The sequence below is a fragment of the Neolamprologus brichardi genome, chromosome 10, assembly GCF_056152115.1.
Source record: "Neolamprologus brichardi isolate AB-2024 chromosome 10, ASM5615211v1, whole genome shotgun sequence".
Taxonomy (NCBI): domain Eukaryota; kingdom Metazoa; phylum Chordata; class Actinopteri; order Cichliformes; family Cichlidae; genus Neolamprologus; species Neolamprologus brichardi.
In genome coordinates this window covers 33,969,927-33,987,660 of record NC_142113.1, presented here as the reverse complement: position 1 = coordinate 33,987,660, position 17,734 = coordinate 33,969,927, and the positions used below count along the sequence as shown (strand labels likewise).

The 17,734-nt window shown below is 47.8% G+C and overlaps 3 protein-coding genes across 3 annotated transcripts; 1 reads left to right on the top strand and 2 right to left on the bottom strand.

Annotated features, from left to right (window-relative positions):
• Nucleotides 1–187: 187 nt before the first annotated feature.
• ccdc90b (coiled-coil domain containing 90B) lies at nucleotides 188–4,792 on the bottom strand. Its single transcript, XM_006808267.3, has 9 exons — nucleotides 4,626–4,792; nucleotides 4,237–4,356; nucleotides 4,058–4,161; nucleotides 3,889–3,990; nucleotides 3,448–3,489; nucleotides 3,295–3,366; nucleotides 3,066–3,119; nucleotides 2,844–2,958; nucleotides 188–557 (listed from the first exon to the last, which is right to left on the bottom strand). The coding sequence occupies exons 1-9, from the start codon at nucleotides 4,675–4,677 to the stop codon at nucleotides 499–501; spliced, it is 720 nt and encodes a 239-aa protein (XP_006808330.3). The 5' UTR covers nucleotides 4,678–4,792; the 3' UTR covers nucleotides 188–498.
• An 809-nt stretch (nucleotides 4,793–5,601) lies between these two features.
• alg8 (ALG8 alpha-1,3-glucosyltransferase) lies at nucleotides 5,602–9,650 on the top strand. Its single transcript, XM_006808266.2, has 13 exons — nucleotides 5,602–5,763; nucleotides 6,650–6,728; nucleotides 6,830–7,023; nucleotides 7,103–7,212; nucleotides 7,398–7,465; nucleotides 7,651–7,777; nucleotides 7,863–7,966; nucleotides 8,049–8,169; nucleotides 8,267–8,406; nucleotides 8,491–8,630; nucleotides 8,705–8,802; nucleotides 8,949–9,021; nucleotides 9,100–9,650. The coding sequence occupies exons 1-13, from the start codon at nucleotides 5,684–5,686 to the stop codon at nucleotides 9,326–9,328; spliced, it is 1,563 nt and encodes a 520-aa protein (XP_006808329.2). The 5' UTR covers nucleotides 5,602–5,683; the 3' UTR covers nucleotides 9,329–9,650.
• Nucleotides 9,651–12,076: 2,426 nt separating this feature from the next.
• Nucleotides 12,077–17,482, bottom strand: guca1d (guanylate cyclase activator 1d). Its single transcript, XM_087847646.1, has 4 exons — nucleotides 17,223–17,482; nucleotides 15,796–15,945; nucleotides 14,004–14,091; nucleotides 12,077–13,755 (listed from the first exon to the last, which is right to left on the bottom strand). Exons 1-4 carry the CDS (start codon nucleotides 17,415–17,417, stop codon nucleotides 13,622–13,624), a joined length of 567 nt encoding a protein of 188 aa, XP_087703772.1. The 5' UTR covers nucleotides 17,418–17,482; the 3' UTR covers nucleotides 12,077–13,621.
• Between the last annotated feature and the right edge of the window lie 252 nt (nucleotides 17,483–17,734).

Genomic DNA, 17,734 nt, shown 5'->3' with positions numbered 1-17,734 from the left:
GGAGGGAAATTCACATGAAGTGAAAAAAAAGCTTTTTTACCTGTTTAAACTTTGTGTAGTGACTTACTGACATGTTTCAGAGACACAGTCTCTTCATCTCTGTTAATAACACATTTATTCACTGTCAGACCTCAGAGCAGAACAACAAACTCACGCTGACGGTTTTTGTTTCTTCCAGAAATATCAGAGTTTATGTTTCTGAAATCAAAATCAAAACTTTATTAACAAAAGTGTTTAAGACAAGTTATAAAAAACATTTAAACTAGTGTTTGAGTCCAAGTTCTACCTCAGTAACAGTACAATCAGCTGGTAACTCGAGTACTTTTACTCTGTGCCGGTCCTTCTGAAATATAAAGTATGCCGTATATACTGAGTACTTCTACTTCGGATACTCTGAGTACATGTTGCTGATTCTGAGTATTTTCACTCTGTTGGGCTCAGATCAAATATCAGAGTTTTATTCTTCTGGAACTACTTTGTGTGGTGGATGAAGACGAGTCACGGCTTCCAGAGGCGGTAGAGTCCCAGAGCGACGGCGAGGCCGGAGAAGAGGGTGGCTGAGGAGGAGCAGAGCGTCAGCGTTACAGAAATAGTGAAAGTCGGGTCTTCATTCAAACCTCCAAATTAAAAACAGCAAAATTTAATTCTCGCGTTTCTGGAGCTTTGATATAAACTCAGAGCCGACGTAAAGACGAGTTTGGTTCTGTCTGAAGTTTTAAAGAAGTTCATCATCAGGTTTTAGCACGACAGAAATCAGGTTCTACGCGTGGTCGCAGTGCTGCGGCTCATCCACCTGTGGTGGCTGATGGGTAACAGCCCAGCTTCATGAGTGCTAACATGGCGTGCTAACATGGCGTGCTAACATGGCGTGCTAACATGATGTGCTAACATGGCGTGCTAACATGATGTGCTAACATGATGTGCTAACATGGCGTGTTAACATGGCGTGCTAACATTGCGTGCTAACATGGCGTGCTAACATGATGTGCTAACATGATGTGCTAACATGGCGTGCTAACATGATGTGCTAACATGATGTGCTAACATGGCGTGTTAACATGGCGTGCTAACATGGCGTGCTAACATGGCGTGCTAACATGGCGTGCTAAAGGGCGTGCTAACATGGCGTGCTAACATGGCGTGCCACAGGGCGTGATTTTAGGACCCTTTTTATTCCACCTTAAGGTTTCAGGCTCCTGATCCGTTCATGGACAAAACTGTGATGATGTTAGATCACGTTCAGCTTCAGCCCCATCAGGACGTGTCGCCTGCTGACATCACTGTACGGTCTGTGACTCGTGAATGGCGTTGTTACCTCACGCTGCATCATCAGACACGGCTAAACGACGACGCTGCGTTCTCTGATTTCACTGTAACGTTTATGGACAGACTGAATCACCGACTGTCTACAGCGTGTTGAAAAAGTCTTTATACCCGTGAACTTTGACACATTTAGTCAAAGTAGCAGAAACCTGTGAAGACGATACGAAGACGATACGTGGACTCCAAATAAAAATGTGAAGTGTGTTTGTGCAGCCCCTCAGTGCAATCAGCCCCCCGAAGTCGCTTATTAGACCAGCGGTCTCCAACCTTTTTTGCGCCACGGACGGTTTATGCCCAGACCGGCCTTTAAGGTGTCGCGGATAAATACAACAAAATAAAACTAGTACTGGTACCAAAAAAAAGAAGATTTATTCATAACACACGTGAAAAGACCCAGGAAAACAGAGTTAACGATAAAAACAAAATAACGCTGAAAACCGATAAAAACCCTGAAAACTATACATTTCACACCTGAGCCTCAACTCTCGCGGCCCGGTACCAAACGACTCACGGACCGGTACCGGTCCGAGGCCCGGGGGTTGGGGACCGCTGCTGTAGAGAACAGAGTCCACCGGTGTGTGATTTAGTGTCATTATAAACACACCTGCTCTGTGAAGGCAGCACACAGCTCAGGGATGAAGAGGAGTTAGCTTCTATAAATATCCTGAGCTGTGAACATCTCGCTGTTCGATCCATCATCCAAAAGTTTCCTACAACTGCAAACCTGCCACGACACAGAGCGAGCACGGAGAGCTATGCTCAGAGAAGCTTCCACGAGGCCCACGGTCACTCTGGAGCAGAAACCCACAGCTCACAGAGAGTCTGTCCACAGGACAACGGGAAGTCTGCACAAATCTATGTGGAGATATGGACGAGTGGCAAGAAGAAGCCACTGTTGACAGATAAACAGTCTCGTCTGCAGTTTGCAGGAGTCGTGTAGGGACACAGCAAACATGGCAGACGGTGCTCTGCTCAGACGAGGCCAAAGCCTGAGGACTTGAGACTGAGAAGCCTGAACACACAGCAGGAGCTGCAGAGGGACCTGGATCAGAGTCCAGAGCTGAGGCCGGCTGAGCGTCTGCGGCGACACAAACTGCTGTTCACAGACGCGTCCGATCTGGAGTTGAGCTGCTTTAAAACAAAGAACAGAAATGTAGCAGAGCTGGTGGCTCAAAGTGCGACACGGGGCTGGATACAAACGCACACGTCACTGTTTCGTGGCTCAAAGCTTTGATAAGCGTGTGTTTTCATGCCACACAGTTCTGTGCTGTTTGTGTTGCTTTGTCACAGAAATTAAACATCAAGTTTGTGGTTGTAAAGTAACACAACGTGTAAAAGTTCACAGGGAAGCAACATCTACAGCTGCACTCTGTGTACTACAGCGCCCCCTGCTGTCCACACAGAAAACTGGTGTTTCTCTGAGGACAGACATAAAACGTTGTGCTGACAGGCAGCAGCGCAGCGTCAGTGTTCGTCTTCACCGCCGTCGCACACCCGCAGACGCACGGCTCCCGTCTCACCTGCCAGGTAGCGAATCGTCTGCAGTTTCAGGGACTCCAGCAGCGTCTTCAGCGAGGCCACCTGCAGGTCCAGCTTCCTGTTGATCTCCATGTTGTCGTTTTCCAGCTCGGATCTCTGAGCACGAGACACACGTGATGTCATCAGTTAAAACAACCAATGGCGCTGCAGAGCTACAAGCCAGCGGTACTTTACAGCATCAGTGCTGCAGCTGTTGTCGTCACCTTGTGATGAAAGTCTGACGTGGCCTCCATCAGCTTCTTCTCCTGCTCAGTGAACTGAGACAAAAACATGAGAGCAGCTTCAGAGACGCGTCACGTGCCCACGCTCCTTTAAATTTACCCAAACTGAACCTTTAAGCAGCCGAGGCGAGCGGCGAGCGGCCGGATGACCCGCCCGATGCGTTTTGCTAAAGCTCCGCTGTTCCTGTGGTAAATTCCTCGAGAGCCTCACCATGTCGGAGACCCTGCTCCTCTCCAGGTTGATGTCCAGTTTGGTTTCTGCCATCATCTTCCTGCTCTCCTCCTGCAGATAAAAACATCAGCAGACACGTGGCGTTACAGCGGGGACCTCACGCTAAAGCCCACATGGGATCCTCACGCTCACCTGCAGCCGGTTCTGGAGCTGCTCCAGCTCTCGCTTCATTTTCTGCAGGAACAAAAAGATTTTTAGGAAGTCGGGAACGATCCAGAACAACCTGCAGATGCTTTCCTCTCTTTGTTAATCTGAGGATTTACTGATGGTCAGACTAGGACGAGCACGTATGACATCATCAGACACATCGTGACACAGAAGAGGACCAAGAGCAGAGCCCTGAGGGACGCCTGCACCAACTCTGCTTCTTCTTTAGTCCTAACCCGCAGTCATGGTCCAAGGAACCAGAAGCTTCATTAAGGAGCACTGACAGGTCAAATGTGAGCTCCACCATCAGCTCATGAACTTCCTACAAAAACTTCCACAAATCCGAGTAACTGTGACAGACTCGAGGTGTCCAGCTGTTAGGCAGGAGTACTGGACGATTAGAGAAAAGAAGGAAAGCCGACGTACCGTGTTCTCGGATCGCAGGTTAGCGAACTCGCTCTTCTCCAGGATCACCATGTCCTTCCTGACGGAGTCCAGGTGAGCCATGATCTGCTGCAGGGCGATCTCCTAAAGAAAGAAAAGTCTGTAACTCTGTGGAAACAGCTGGAGGGTGGAGCTCGTCTCTGGTTCCCACCTGATGGGATTTGGTCACCATGTCTTTGTAAACGACGTCCATGTTGGCCGTGGCGAGAGTGACCAGAGCTGAGACGATCAGCTCCGCCTGGTTCTTCTCGAAACCTGCACAAAAACATGTGATGAGTGCTCCGTGTTACAGCCGGTGCTACACGCCGACACGCCTGACAGCGACCTCACCGCTGCTCTGCAGCTCTGTGACCATGGCGTGGGAATCGAACGTCAGTTTGCGCTGCTCCAGCGGCGTCAGCTCAACCTTCCTCACATCGAAGGTCGTCAGCGGCGCCCCCACATGGAGACCTTTAAAACACACACACGAAGGCTGTACACACACACAGGCCACGCCCCTAACAATGCAGACATTAAACTTTGATACAATTTAACCAGGTGAGTTAGTGTAAACGCTTCTGCAGCTGGACTCTGATTGGCTGTCCTTCATTACTGAACCTGATTTATGACCGAAGTATGAGCTACGTAAACACAGAAACGTCACAGTGACCGGAAACCAGCGTGTCTGCGGTGATTTGGTGAGTCTGTCAGATTTTTGGGGTCCTCTGCTTCAGCCTCACCTCTCCACGTGACCACCCGCTGCCGGAAACACCTCCTCATGAGCACGTTCATCCCGGAAGCTGCTGTGATTTCAGAGTTTTTGTGACTTTACTTACAAACTTTGGAGTGTTTACGCACAAATACACACAGCGCTCACAAACCGGAAACTGTCACACCGAGGAAGGCGCAGGCCCTACCCATGCTGCATTCAGGGACTGTGGGTCACAGAAAACACCGTGACAGTTGGGGAGACAGCGCCCCCGGCTGGTGCAGACCGGTGAGGGTGTCAGCGCCGTCGGTGCTTCTTCAGTTTGAACTGAAGCACTCAGATGTTTACGTGTAACAAACTTTATGCAAAATCAGCTAAAGATGATCAAATATGACAGATCAGTGTATTTGTTGGAAGTGTTCAGATATTAATTTGCCGTGAGCAGGACGAGTCCATCAGAGGGACCGCTCAGAGACAGAGGCTGACGTGGTTTGGACTTCTACAGAGGAGACAGGGTGGAGGCAGGAGGAGAGGAGGAGCTCAGGGGAGGTTCATGGATGTAGTGAAGGAGGACATGCAGAGGGTTGGTGTGACAGAGGAGGATGCTGGGATAGAGGAGATGGAGGTGGACGATCAGCTGTGGTGCAGCAAGAGGAACTAAGGGACAAAAAGTCTAAGAACATTTAAGAATTTAAGTAAAATCAGAAATTACAAAACTATTTAAAAACAGAAATAAAGAGATACGTTTAAATAGTTTTAATTTTCTTCTCTGAAACTGAAGTTTTTCTTTTAATGAACTGAAAGGTTTTAAACGCGGGAGGAAACTTCAGTGTGTGACATTTAAGTCTAGCACAGACGAAGCTCAGAATTCCGACTTTACCTGTCGACATTTAAAGCATCATTATAAAAGCGAACTTATTATTTTTTTACATAAATATCTAAACAAACAGAAACAGGACTGAGGACTCTGTTTAAACTCTGTTTAAATAAATAAATAAAAACAACAACAAATAAATAAAGTTCACTGAGGAACTGTCCTCCTCGGCTTTGTCAATAAAGTTTGAAGCAGACGTCAGCAGGCCGACTGTCATGGCGGCGGACAGCTGCAGCTGGTTCCCGGCGTTAGCTGTGGGAGTTTCTCTGCTGAAGTGCTTCTTCATCAGCGCGTAGTGAGTCCCGAGTCTTCCTCAGTGTCACCGCGGTTATTAGCCAGCAGCACGTTAACGTGATTTCCTGAACGCGATAACAGTGAGGGCTCTGCGCGCGTGCGTGCGCGAAGGTGTGCACGGATGAGATCGTTTAGTTTGAGTTCGTGTGAAATCCGAGTTTGTTTGAACTTGAACCCGAGCCGTCATCAGCTGCAGGCTGGGCTTCAGGGGTACGCCGTTTTTCTTTAGAGCTTCGTTTTGGCGCTGCTTGATGACGTTTCACACAGGTGATTGACCGTACAGGTACACCCGGGATGCAACGGGCGTCATAAGTCACTCTGCCGGGTCTGCTGAGCTTTAACGAGTGTCAGGAGGCTCAGAGCCCGCGAACGTCTCGTGAAGCGCAGTCCGGCGTCTGTGAGGACCGGATCCCTGCGGGAAATCTCCCGATTAAAAACCTCGCGCGTGTTTTTCCGTGAGCACAGCGGATGAATCGGATCTTTTTAAATAAGCGGAGTCAGTTTAAAACACTGAGACATTCGGCATGAATACAGCCCAGCTAACACCTCTGTGCTCTGTAAAACACCTAATAAAAGGCTCCACAGTGTACTGAGAGGTGAGCCGGTGACCTTTAACCCTGAGACATGTGACCTTTGTGTCCATGTGAAGTTAAGAAATGAGAAAGTGTTTGAGTACATTCAGATTGATCCTCTGACAGTTCAGGTGTTACTGACGGAGCGCACACCTGCTGTCCTTTAGATGAACGTGTGTATGGTCACTGTGGCCTCGGTGCAGGTGGTGCTCCCCAGGTGGAGGTCAAGCTGAAGCCTCTATCTGTCCCGCTGGGTCTGTTAAACTGTTTTGTGCGTGTGTGTGTGTGTGTGTGTGTGTGTGTGTGTGTCTTCAGCCGGTCGACGGACTTTGAGGTGCACAGGAACTGGTTGGCCATCACGCACAGCCTGCCCGTGTCCAGGTGGTACTATGAGGTGAGGGAGGAGGAGGCAACACTCACCTGTAAAATGAAAGCACCTGTGGGAGGCGGTGGGAAAGCTCGCTGATGTTTCACGAGGCGGTTTCTCTCCTGCAGAACGCGTCCGAGTGGACCCTGGACTACCCGCCGCTGTTCGCCTGGTTCGAGTTCGGCCTGTCTCAGGTGGCGCGCCGCTTTGACGCAAACATGCTGCAGGTGGAGAAGCTGAACTACGCCAGCCCGGCCACGGTGCTGTTCCAGAGGCTGTCAGTGATCGTCACCGACGTGGTTTTCATCTACGCCGCCAGAGAGTGAGTGTGTCCCCGGGAAACAGCTGGAGCTTCTGACACAGCCGTTTCCTGCGTCCTGATTGGCTCTGTCCTCCTCCAGGTGCTGCAGGTGCGTTCGGGAGCCAAAGGGATCTCGGGACATTTTGAGCCAGCCGTCCTTTGTCCTGGCCGTGCTGCTGCTGTGGAACTTCGGCCTCCTCCTCGTCGATCGTATCCTGCGGCTCTGCCTGTGCGTTAAACTGCCGGCCTCCGCGCGGCTGCGGCGTGAACGCCACCCTTAATGACGCAGCCTGAGCAGTGGCGTTTCAGCCTGTGATAAAAAGCTCCATGTGTCGTGGGTGTTGTGTTCCTAATGTTTTGGTCGAGTGCTGGTTTTTCCTTCACTCCCACCTCAGACATTCACTTCCAGTATAACGGCTTCCTGTTCGGCTTCCTGCTGCTGTCGGTGGCCAAACACCTGCAGGTACGAGCTGTGCTCACACAGCAGCTTAGCATGATTCACAGCTCAGAATAAGCCTCATTCTCTGTCTGAAATGAGCAGTTTTAGCTCCTCCCCCAAGTGGGTGGAGTATCTGTCCTCTCTCTGTGACATCATACAGTTCCAAGAGTAGAAAAAAGTGATTGTGATGCTTCGCCTGTGTGATTCAGTCTCAGCACCTGCAGGGGGCGCTGTTGTTCGCCTTGCTGCTCAACCTGAAGCACATCTACCTGTACGTGGCCCCCGCGTACGGCGTCTACCTGCTGAGGAGTTACTGCTTCACTCAGGACAACAAAGGTGAGGTCCGACCCATGGCTCCTCCTGCTGGTGCGAGTCGGTACTGCGTCTGTGCCGGACTACTGACCACGTGTTTATTTTGCAGACGGCTCCATCAGGTGGTCGAGTTTCAGCCTGCTGCGCCTGCTGGCTCTGGGCGCCATCGTGACCTCTGTCTGCGCTCTGTCCTTTGGCCCTTTCATCGCCATGGTGAGAGGTCACCGCAGTGTTTGTTTGTTACTGAAGGTCGCTCGACGGCGCCGTGACCTGACGATGCTCGTTTGCCTTTCAGGGGCAGCTCCCTCAGGTGCTCTCCAGGCTCTTCCCCTTTAAGCGCGGTCTCTGTCACGCCTACTGGGCGCCGAACATCTGGGCGCTCTACAACGTGCTGGACAAAACCCTGGCGGTGCTCGGTGAGGCTCCGCCCCCTCTGTTTACAGGACATTAAAACCACGCATCATGATGTGGAGGAGGCGGATGGCGGTCTGAGCTCTGTTTTTTTCCTCCAAGGGGTTCGCCTGAAGCTGCTCGAGGAGGCGGAGCTTCCCCTGGCGTCCATGACGGGCGGGTTGGTTCAGGAGTTTGAGCACTCGGTCCTTCCCTCCGTGACGCCCGCCGTCACGCTCGTCTGCACGCTGCTGTCCATCCTGGTGAGTCGAGCTGGACGCTGAGACCCGATTGTGTTCACGTGTGGGTGTGGTCACGTTTTAACGATCTCCTCCTCTTCTCTGAAGCCGGCGGCGGCGTCCATCTGGCTCCGCCCTCGCGGTGCTCGGGGCTTCCTGCGCTGCCTGCTGCTCTGCGCTCTGGGCTCCTTCATGTTCGGCTGGCATGTCCACGAGAAGGCCATCCTCATCGCCATCCTTCCCCTCAGGTGAGCGCCGACCCGTCCTGTCACATGATGATGTCATCAGCTTGACCGATTTCGCCTTGTTTCTCTTCCCGCAGCATCCTGGCGGTGGAGAGCAGAGAGGATGCTGGGATCTTCCTGATCCTGGCCACCACAGGTCACTACTCCCTGTTCCCGCTGCTCTTCACGCCCGCAGGTAAACAGGAAGTAGTCACTACGTTTGCTCAGCTAGCAGAAACGCGCGAGAGCGCCGCTCGCCAGGAGCTCCAGCGTGCAGCAGACTCAACATTACTGCGTTTAGATGATGATGATGATGATGATGATGATGATGGTGTTTTTCAGAGCTGCCCATGAAGGTGGCGCTCATGCTGATGTTCAGCATCTTCTCCTTCACTGCTCTCAGGAAGCTGCACAGGTAAACACAAACACTACTACAGTATCAGTGTACTTTACTTTTACTATTTTAGAAGTAATCTGATTACTCTGCCCTCAGTGCTCAGGGGTTTCTGCTAAATCCTCTGGAGGTCATCTACCTGCTGGGGTTGGTTGCCGTGGCGATCGCCTGTGAGGTTGTCTTCCCGCTGTCGCCGTGGCAGCAGAGGCTGCCCTTCCTCCCCCTGCTGGTGACGTCGGTGTACTGCGCCGTGGGAGTTTGTTACGCCTTCCTGCGCCTGTATGCCAGCCTGCTGCTGCGACGGGAGGACAAACCTAAACTGCTGTGACGCGTCGCGGGTTCGACCCCCAATACCTCTGCCTCCGAGCAAGGCGCCGACACGACTGCTCACGGGGCCGCTGTGGCAGGAAGTAGCTGAAAGTGAGCTGAGGATGCAGCAGGAGGCGCTCTGAGACGTCCTCTGAGCAGCAGCGAGAGGAGCTGGAGCTCTGACGGAGGCTGGAGCTGCGAGGAAGAACCCGACTGTAACTCCACCCAAAACTGCAGAAAGGGCGAGCGGCAGTGAGAGAGTGTTGGTGCAAAGACCTCGAGTGGACCAAAACTGGACGCACAATGTTTTTAGCAGCTTTGTCTGATTGTTTAATAAAAAGATGAACAAATCTGTGTGTGTTGCACTCTGACTTTGATAAAGGGCCGAAGATTCAAACGTTGTTCCCGCAGCAGGTCTGAGTTTAGCGTCCTGCTCGTTTGTGTATTCATTCGTCCAAAGGCACAACTACTTACCAACGACTCACAAAAGCACAGCGCTCATCTTTGATCAGAAACACGACAAGTTCAGTCAGCATGTGTCTGCAGATTTACAACCACAGTAACATCAGCGCAGCTGAAAACTGTCAAAAACAAGAAAACAAGTGACAGGATCACTTCAACATTCAAACATCTTTATACGCTAAAATATATAATCAAGCTAAAACATAATTAAACGGCCTAAATGAGGCAGTGGTGGGGAGACCAAAACAACAGGAAACTTTAAATGTGCACCAACAGCTGATTCAGCACATGAACTGAATCCCCCACGACCAGGTTTTATGATATTTAAGCTTTAGCTAATAATCACCCAGCAGGCTCCTGGCTGGTTCCTCAGGGTTCCACTGGACTTACTGTAAATCAGAACCTGGACTTCACCACGTTGGATTTGAAGAATAAAAACAACAAATCTGCGACAGGCAGAACCCTTCACCTGACTCTGAATTGATTTTAATCATGTGCTTCATGTGAGACACAAAACCGAACTACTACTCATCATCATCATCATCATCAGTAAGTCCATCCAGCTGCTCTGAGATTGTAAACAGCTGCAGTGCCATCGCGTTATTGGATCAAAGTACAAAACTTTATTGTTTTTGACATTTTTGCCAGCAAAGTATCGATAAAGGTTCTTAAAAAATGAAAACACAGTGTTTGGGTTTTTATACATTCTTTAATGGGGCTAAATGAAAAGCACACAGTTTGCTTAAAAGCTTTATTGATAAGGCAGCACAATGCGTGAGAGGTTAGAACTGAAGATTTTACAGGACACATTTTCACCATAAAAATCTGTTGCACAGTAGGACCTGCTAGCTTAGCTGGTCAGACATCCTCAGACCCTCCTGACGTGGTCACACATGTCACCTTGTAAAAATAAAAACATTTAAAACATTCAATCGAGCGACCTGTCGCGCAAAACCAGACCGGTAGTGTGCTTGACCTTTAAGCTTATAGCATATGTATTGCTGTGAGAGTCCACTAGAGGGTGCCGTGGATAAAGTGGTTTATAAAAAAAACCTCCTGATTCGTGCAGCTGAGCTGATCATTATGCCGACCGTGTTTTGCAAAAATCGATAAAAAGTTATGATCGATATCTTGTAGACTGTGCATGCAGCCGCCTCTGTTTTTTTTTTCCCCCTTTTCCCAAATTTTGCTTATGTCTGATTTATTTTTCACAAGTAGGTGAATGCAAACGTCATCTAAACTCTGGTCCTGCTGTTGGTGAGTATCCTGTGGATGGATACAGTGTGCCGACACGTCCATCATCCTGTTATTATACCTAATCCTTCTCATTAACCTGATTTATTATTAGTGCTGACTGGCTGCAGATGAACCACCTCACAGATATAAAGCCAGAGAAGGCGGATCATGAAGGTTGGCAGTTAGCGTCTTAGTCATCCTCCGTCACTGGCGTTACGTTTTGTTGCTTCTCTATATTATGAGTTGAGCTGGGAGTTACCCACAGTCTTCAGTTTTGGTTAGATAGGAAGCAGATGGTTGGTTCACAGCCTTCTTCGTCTTTTGTTTATCTGTTTTTCCTTTGAGAGTAACTTTATTTTCATTATTATAAAAACTCGATACTGTGTAGCATGGTGATATTTTGTTTGTAATAATGTATGGATACAGGGACAGCAGAAATCGATATTTTGTTACAAAAAGGTTTTTGTGCTCTGACTTCAGAGCATGTTGATCCTTTTTCTGAGCAAGAATCCTGACATTCCTTCACTGTCCAAATGTGTTTAACTTGTTTTTGGCAGCAATAAACATGACAGTTTACTTATTTTAATTTAAGACATGTTTTATTTGAATTAAGTTTAAAACTTTTTTATTTAATGTAAAATTATATTTTGTTTTAATTTACTTTCAAATTCTTCAGTTGCTGAAGGGGCTGCATAGTTTTCATAAACTGCATAGTTCAGAATAGCTATAATTGTACCAGATGGTTGATTCAGTTAAGTTGGACTAGACTGTAATACAAACCGTTCAGTTTGTCAACAATCAAACTGAAATGAGAGAAAGACTGAGTGTGAGACTTTGATATTAGAGAAAATGAATATTGATAAAGTTTACCTTTATGTACAGAATCTGAATATCGCAAAATATTTTTAAAAATTGCAATAATATCGTATCGTGGGATGTATGGTGATTCCCACCTCTACAGTCTATACAACAGAGTTGTGCTCCATGATATGCAGATGTCTTCCTGTTTAAACTCTACTCCAAAGGTTTTTCTCCTGAAATGACCAGAAAACTTGTTTTTGATATACGGTTGACAAAATCATTGGATATGTTGTATATTTGAGATTCCTCTGTTTAACTGTCCTCCACCCTGCATTAATGACACATCCTCAGGTATAATAATTCCTCTCCAAAATGGTGGAAATGTGCGCCTGTTCACTACGTTTAACTGAAGACAGCAGGACATTCATCTACATAAACCTGCTGAACCTTTCAGTAGATTCAGAAGAAAGCGATCAGTGGGTAAAAAGCATTTCATCTGTAGGTACTGCTACTGAAATCAGTGCAGGAATGAATAAAAGTGCAATTCCAGCAATGGCCACTAGATGTCATCTCTAATTCTCATTCAAAAAGCACAATTTCATTGAGTCCTTTTTTGGTCTCTTTCACTAAATCTGAGTAAGTGTGCAGGTGCTCACATCTTCATTAATATCATGTTGAGGCTTTGATGTGTTAGCTTGGTTCACTGGGAGGAGTTCAAAACTTCTCTCTGAGACGTCGAGCAGCAGATAGTGGCATACAAATGAGGTCAAGCTTAGTACTTGAGTAAATGTACTTAGTCCTCCACTGTGAGTGAGATGATAGGTTGTTCTGCCCTCAGGCGCCCCAGTTTGGTCCGGCCTTTGGACTGGCCTGCTGCCAATTGAGCTGATGGAGCAGCTTTGGTCCCTGAATGCACCGCTTCACTCTGATATGGAAAGTGGATTTATCGACCCCACAGACTGTGTGGTAAACACATCACGGCTGCAGGATGTGTTTGAAACATTTAGTTTTGTCCTCAAAGACATGAACCTGTGTGGGGGTGAAAGATGATGAAGCCTCCTCCAGAGGAAGAATCAGATCCTTTGGCAGCATTAAGAGGATCAGCTGTACGGTAATCTCCTGGCTCACAGAGACGGCACCTTCTCCAAATCACTGTCTCAGTATTACAAAAACTATTAGCACACAAATCGCTCTGGCAGGATTCTCAGACATGGAGGCATAGCCACAGTTCAGGTCCTTTTACTGTGCTGCTGTCTCAGTATTGATGGACTGTTTGCTTGCAGAAAGTGTAGCTTGATGCTTTTCTTATAGATCAAAGTCAGACGAATAAATCTGGGGAGAAAATCTTGTTGAGATGTTGAAAAGTTTTTCTGAAAGCTCGTAGTAATTGGAAGAATTATTACTATTAGTTATTATCATTATTATTATTATTGGTAGTTGTTTTTATTAATGCTGCTGTTAAAACTCAACCTCAGGTATCTCAACTTTCTGATTCTCAGTCCAGCGTCAGTGCGACACATTTTCTAAATAGTTGAAGCAGAAATTAGCAAAATGTTGGATAAATGAGGTTCTCTATGGCAAAGGAATATGAGACCTTGTTCCCACTGCAGTGGTGTTGGTTCCATACATATAGCACATACAAGAGAAAGACTTGGTGGCACCACAAACTCCTGGTCCAGGGGGACCTGCAGCAGGAGGGGATTGGCAGATGCAGCTCACAGAGTCCATCATGACCATCATCAGCCAGGCTTCCTCTCTGTAATGTTAAACCTGTCCAAACGGCCAATCACAGCTCACTGCTTCCACGTTTCTCTCATTGGCTGTTTCCCGTCCGGCCCTGAATAATCTTCAGTAAGACCGGCGTCAGGTCCATCAGGGTCTTCAGCATGTCCATGATATCTTCATGGTCTTTGGCTCCCTCGATGAACTCCTCCAGGGTCAGCTCACCTGCAGGGTCAGAGGTCAGAATCCATAATTTAATAAACAAAATGCCTCTTAAACACAACACAGACCAAAATGTGGAAAAGCTGCCCATAAGTTATATAGTGGGAAGTCGTTTGGGGTGTAGGTCGGATCTTCAACTGTGTTGTTTACTAATTATTTGGTTGATTGTTGGCTGTCGTGCGACTTTGGTCCAGATCTGGCAGAGAGGAGTTACAGAGTTTATCTGAGCTGGGCTCAGCTGTCCTCATTACCTTCTCCTTTCACATCGATCCTCTCAAATATGAGCGAGACGATTTCCTCAGGGTCGATGTCTTTGTTCTGGGTGATGTCTTGGATGGCCTGCAGATGGAGACACCAAGGACAAATAACAAGGTTCTCAATAAGTTTCTGAATCATGAAGATGAGTCAGCGTTCAGTAAAATAATCTCTGACTGAGCTCAACGTTTTGTATCGGACAGTTTCAGGTTTTTCATAACTAGGGATGGGTACCGGTATCCCGTGCCATGATGGCACCGGTTGTGACATAAACGGTAGTAACCAGACTGAAAAGCAGCCACATTTCAGTGCTTTATTTCCTGAGATGTGATACACTTTGGATTCTAGCCAATCATTTTACGTTTCCGAGGATAGTAGGCGGGTCCAGGTACGTACGTTCTTTTAGAGCAGAGCTACAGATTAAAATGCTCAAGGCGAAGCAGTCAAAAGTCTGGCTGTACTTCACAGCAAAAGATGCAAACTCAGCAGCTGCAACAAGTGCTTTAAGCTGATACTGTGATACTGTCAAAGGAGGTAACACCTCAAATCTGATGAAACACCTGGCGACGCATAGCGTTTTTTTTAAAGCCGAGAAATGCACCGTATTTGATAGCTTGCTGCGAGACCTCACACCGAGCACGTCTACTGCGGGTGTGGTGCCTGTTATCGACCCGGAGTTAGCAACATCCCCCAAAAACCCGAAGAGGAGAGTCCTGGCCCCTAGCCCTGCCAGTGTAGCAGAAATGATGAGGATGATGATGCAGCAGCAGCCGTTCTTCTCTGCGTGAGTAGCTTAATGTTGTTCGTGTGTAATTTACGTTGAGTAGGCTAACCACGTTATTACATTAATGCATGTAAGGTGAACTAGCAAACACCATCATAGCTACATGCGGCTGTCTTCTTGTTTGATGGCAGATACTCCCTTCACCCTGGCCAAAAAGGCTAAAATGACCAAAGAAAAAGTGGAAAACAGTTAAACATGAGAGGTTTTTGGACAAAGTTTGTGTTTTTTCCATTGTTTAAGCTGCTTCCAGCTAAGAGTGATACCATATATGCCCCATAGCTGCAGAAAAGACTAACATTGTTATCTTTTTACAAAAAAACAGCTGAACATGAGAGGTTTTTGGACAAAGTTTGTGATCTCCATTCTTTAAGCACCGGTTTGAGCACCGTTTAAGCACCAACACCATTTCAAAAGTACCGGTTTGGCACCGGTATCGGATAAAACCTAAACGATACCCATCCCTATTCATAACTGCTGCTGCAGGGATCGCTCAGTCCAAAGAAGAAGAACCAATGATGTCATGATGCTTTAAAGATATCCTGGTAAATGTAATCTTGTTCTCCATGTTCTCTGGTCCACGACTGGTCAGGGAACGGCTTGTTCCACTTTCAGCAGTTTCCTTGACTGATTGATTGAGCTCCGAGGATTAGCAGCGGTCTAAGTTCAGAGCTAATCCAGCCCTGTTCTCTGTGCTGCTGATTCAGGATCCATGTGGAGAGGGGCGCTCTTGATTTCAGTCCAACTTTCCTGTAAAGCTGGAAATATTGCAGATGTCTAGTGTGTGAGTTTGAAACTAGTTTTCTATAAATACATAAACTTTCTGTGGGACTAAGACGAAATGTAATTGCTGCACCGACCTTAAACGACACCATGACACCATTTGGAGCGCGGGCCGGTGTCAGTGGGATTAAGCCTTCTTAAGATAGAAGCTGAGAAGGCAGCATTAAAAAGCTCAAAGACAGGAGAAGATTAAGCCTGTGTCAGCGTGGTGGTGAGTTCATTACCGCGAAGATGGTCTCCAGCTCCTCCTTGTCGATCTTTCCGTTGCCGTCCTGGTCGAACAGTTTGAAGTACCACTTCAGTTTCTGGTTGATTTCTCCCTTCAGCATCAGGCTGATGGCTGCGATGTACTCCACGAAGTTAATGTAGCCATCCTGCAGACACGAAGCAGGGAGTTAAAACCATCAGCGAGGGGGCGTTCAGGGACATCCTGTAAGATTCAGACCTCAGTTTTAATATGGACGTTTGTTCAGCTTCACAAAACCAAAGCAGAGCAAACGTGACAGAGAGTCTGATGCTGTCGTTCAGCTGTGCAGTAATTCTGCACATTAAAAACTGAAGGTTTATGTTACTGTAATGCTTACACGGGTTTTATGACCAGGTTACACACAGCAGCTGATTTAGAGTGACAGCAAGCTCGTAGATGAGACTAACAATCATCAGCAGTCTTGGGCTGCACATTCACCGATCACCTGACACTGAATCTCAGCTCCTGATTGGTCAGACCGCAGCTTCAGTCCATCACGTGGGGCTCAGTTTGAGGACTCAAAGAGCTTTTTTCACCACGCAGGTTGGAGGAGCCCAGGATCGAACCCCCAACATCCACATTATAAAACCACCTCCTCCAGTCTCCACACAGAGCTCAACCATTCATGCCTCCAGGCCTCTGTGGGAGGACCTCTGACACCTGAACATCCACCCAGTTCCAGCTTTATTGAAATTCAATTCAATTCAATTCAATTTTATTTATATAGCGCCAAATCACAACAAAAGTCGCCTCAAGGCGCTTTATATTTCAAAACGAGGGATTTCTGATTTGAAGATTCATGTGGTCGCATAGCAACAGCTGCCCAGGCGACACGCTGTCAACAGGTTTCTGTGTTAAACTTTATCATCAGCCTTGTATGTGAACCACGAGCTTCTATGTCCACTACTTTAAAAACAGCCTTTAGATATCTTATGATTGGTACATCCTGTATCCACAGTCAGATTTATCAATCAGCAAAGCCCGGTCAGCATTATTGATTATTGATTGGGCTCATTCACAAGCTGCAGAGCTCTCAGCTCAGACCTACAAGCAGCAGGTCGAGTTTTCTCTCATGAATCAGACGTTTTCATTTCAAAGCACGTCCCATGTACAGTCTTTAATCTGAGCTTTCATGTGACCTTTAACCCCACTTTAGTGACACTCGTCTCAAATTGATATTAATGCCTCGTAACTAGCTGTCATCCTACCAGCCTGATATTACAGTTATATGTCATTATTGGATGTTTTGGTCAGAAATAGACGAAATATTCTGAAAACAAAAGCACTGAGGTGCAGGAAAGAAAACCAGCTCTAAACCCGTCGACGTGTCAGATTACTTTTACTTTCCTGCAGAAGCCGCGTCCTATAAACATGGAAGGCTGGGCAAACTGACGTGGAACGCACCCCGTCCATGTCGAAGGTGAAGAAGACCTGCTCCACGCAGCGGTTGGCTTCCTCGTTCAAGCCCTTCAGGTTGAGTATGGCCTTCAGCTCGAACAGCGTGATGAGGCCTGACGGAGACTCCTTCATGAACTTGTTGTACCAGTGGTTCATGTCCTCGGCCAGGATGTCGTCCAGGCTCGAGCCGTGGTTCCCCATGGCGGAGGAGGAGGCCCGGTGCGCTGCTTGTTAAAGGCGGTCTGCAGTCCTGCGATCCTCCTCAGGACAGGAAACTCCACAGAAGACGATCAGGCTGCAGGCAGCGGCTCGAGGTGGCCCACATCCAGGCTGCCGTGACTCTGCAGGCACCGAGCGAACCTCAGGACTCTGTAACCCTCTTAGGTCCTGCAGGAAGAACCAAAGAAGCACTGAAAATAACTCCCTAATGAGATCACTGCAGGGCTGTGGGCCGATCCAGGACAGGTGCCTGCAGGAGGCGGGATGGTCCTGGAAGCAGAATTATGTAACCGGCTCAC

Excerpts from the sequence above, each read along its gene's own strand:
- ccdc90b (XM_006808267.3), bottom strand. The coding sequence starts at position 4,677 with ATGAACGTGCTCATGAGGAGGTGTTTCCGGCAGCGGGTGGTCACGTGG. Across the intron at positions 3,991-4,057 it reads TGGTGACCAAATCCCATCAG|GAGATCGCCCTGCAGCAGAT; the intron begins GTGGGAACCAGA and ends TTCTTTCTTTAG. Across the intron at positions 3,490-3,888 it reads ACCTGCGATCCGAGAACACG|AAAATGAAGCGAGAGCTGGA; the intron begins GTACGTCGGCTT and ends TTGTTCCTGCAG.
- alg8 (XM_006808266.2), top strand. The coding sequence starts at position 5,684 with ATGGCGGCGGACAGCTGCAGCTGGTTCCCGGCGTTAGCTGTGGGAGTT. Across the intron at positions 5,764-6,649 it reads TGCTTCTTCATCAGCGCGTA|CCGGTCGACGGACTTTGAGG; the intron begins GTGAGTCCCGAG and ends GTGTGTCTTCAG. Across the intron at positions 7,967-8,048 it reads TTGGCCCTTTCATCGCCATG|GGGCAGCTCCCTCAGGTGCT; the intron begins GTGAGAGGTCAC and ends TTTGCCTTTCAG.
- guca1d (XM_087847646.1), bottom strand. The coding sequence starts at position 17,417 with ATGGGGAACCACGGCTCGAGCCTGGACGACATCCTGGCCGAGGACATG. Across the intron at positions 15,946-17,222 it reads TCACCTTCGACATGGACGGG|GATGGCTACATTAACTTCGT; the intron begins GTGCGTTCCACG and ends TCGTGTCTGCAG. Across the intron at positions 13,756-14,003 it reads GATCGATGTGAAAGGAGAAG|GTGAGCTGACCCTGGAGGAG; the intron begins GTAATGAGGACA and ends CTGACCCTGCAG.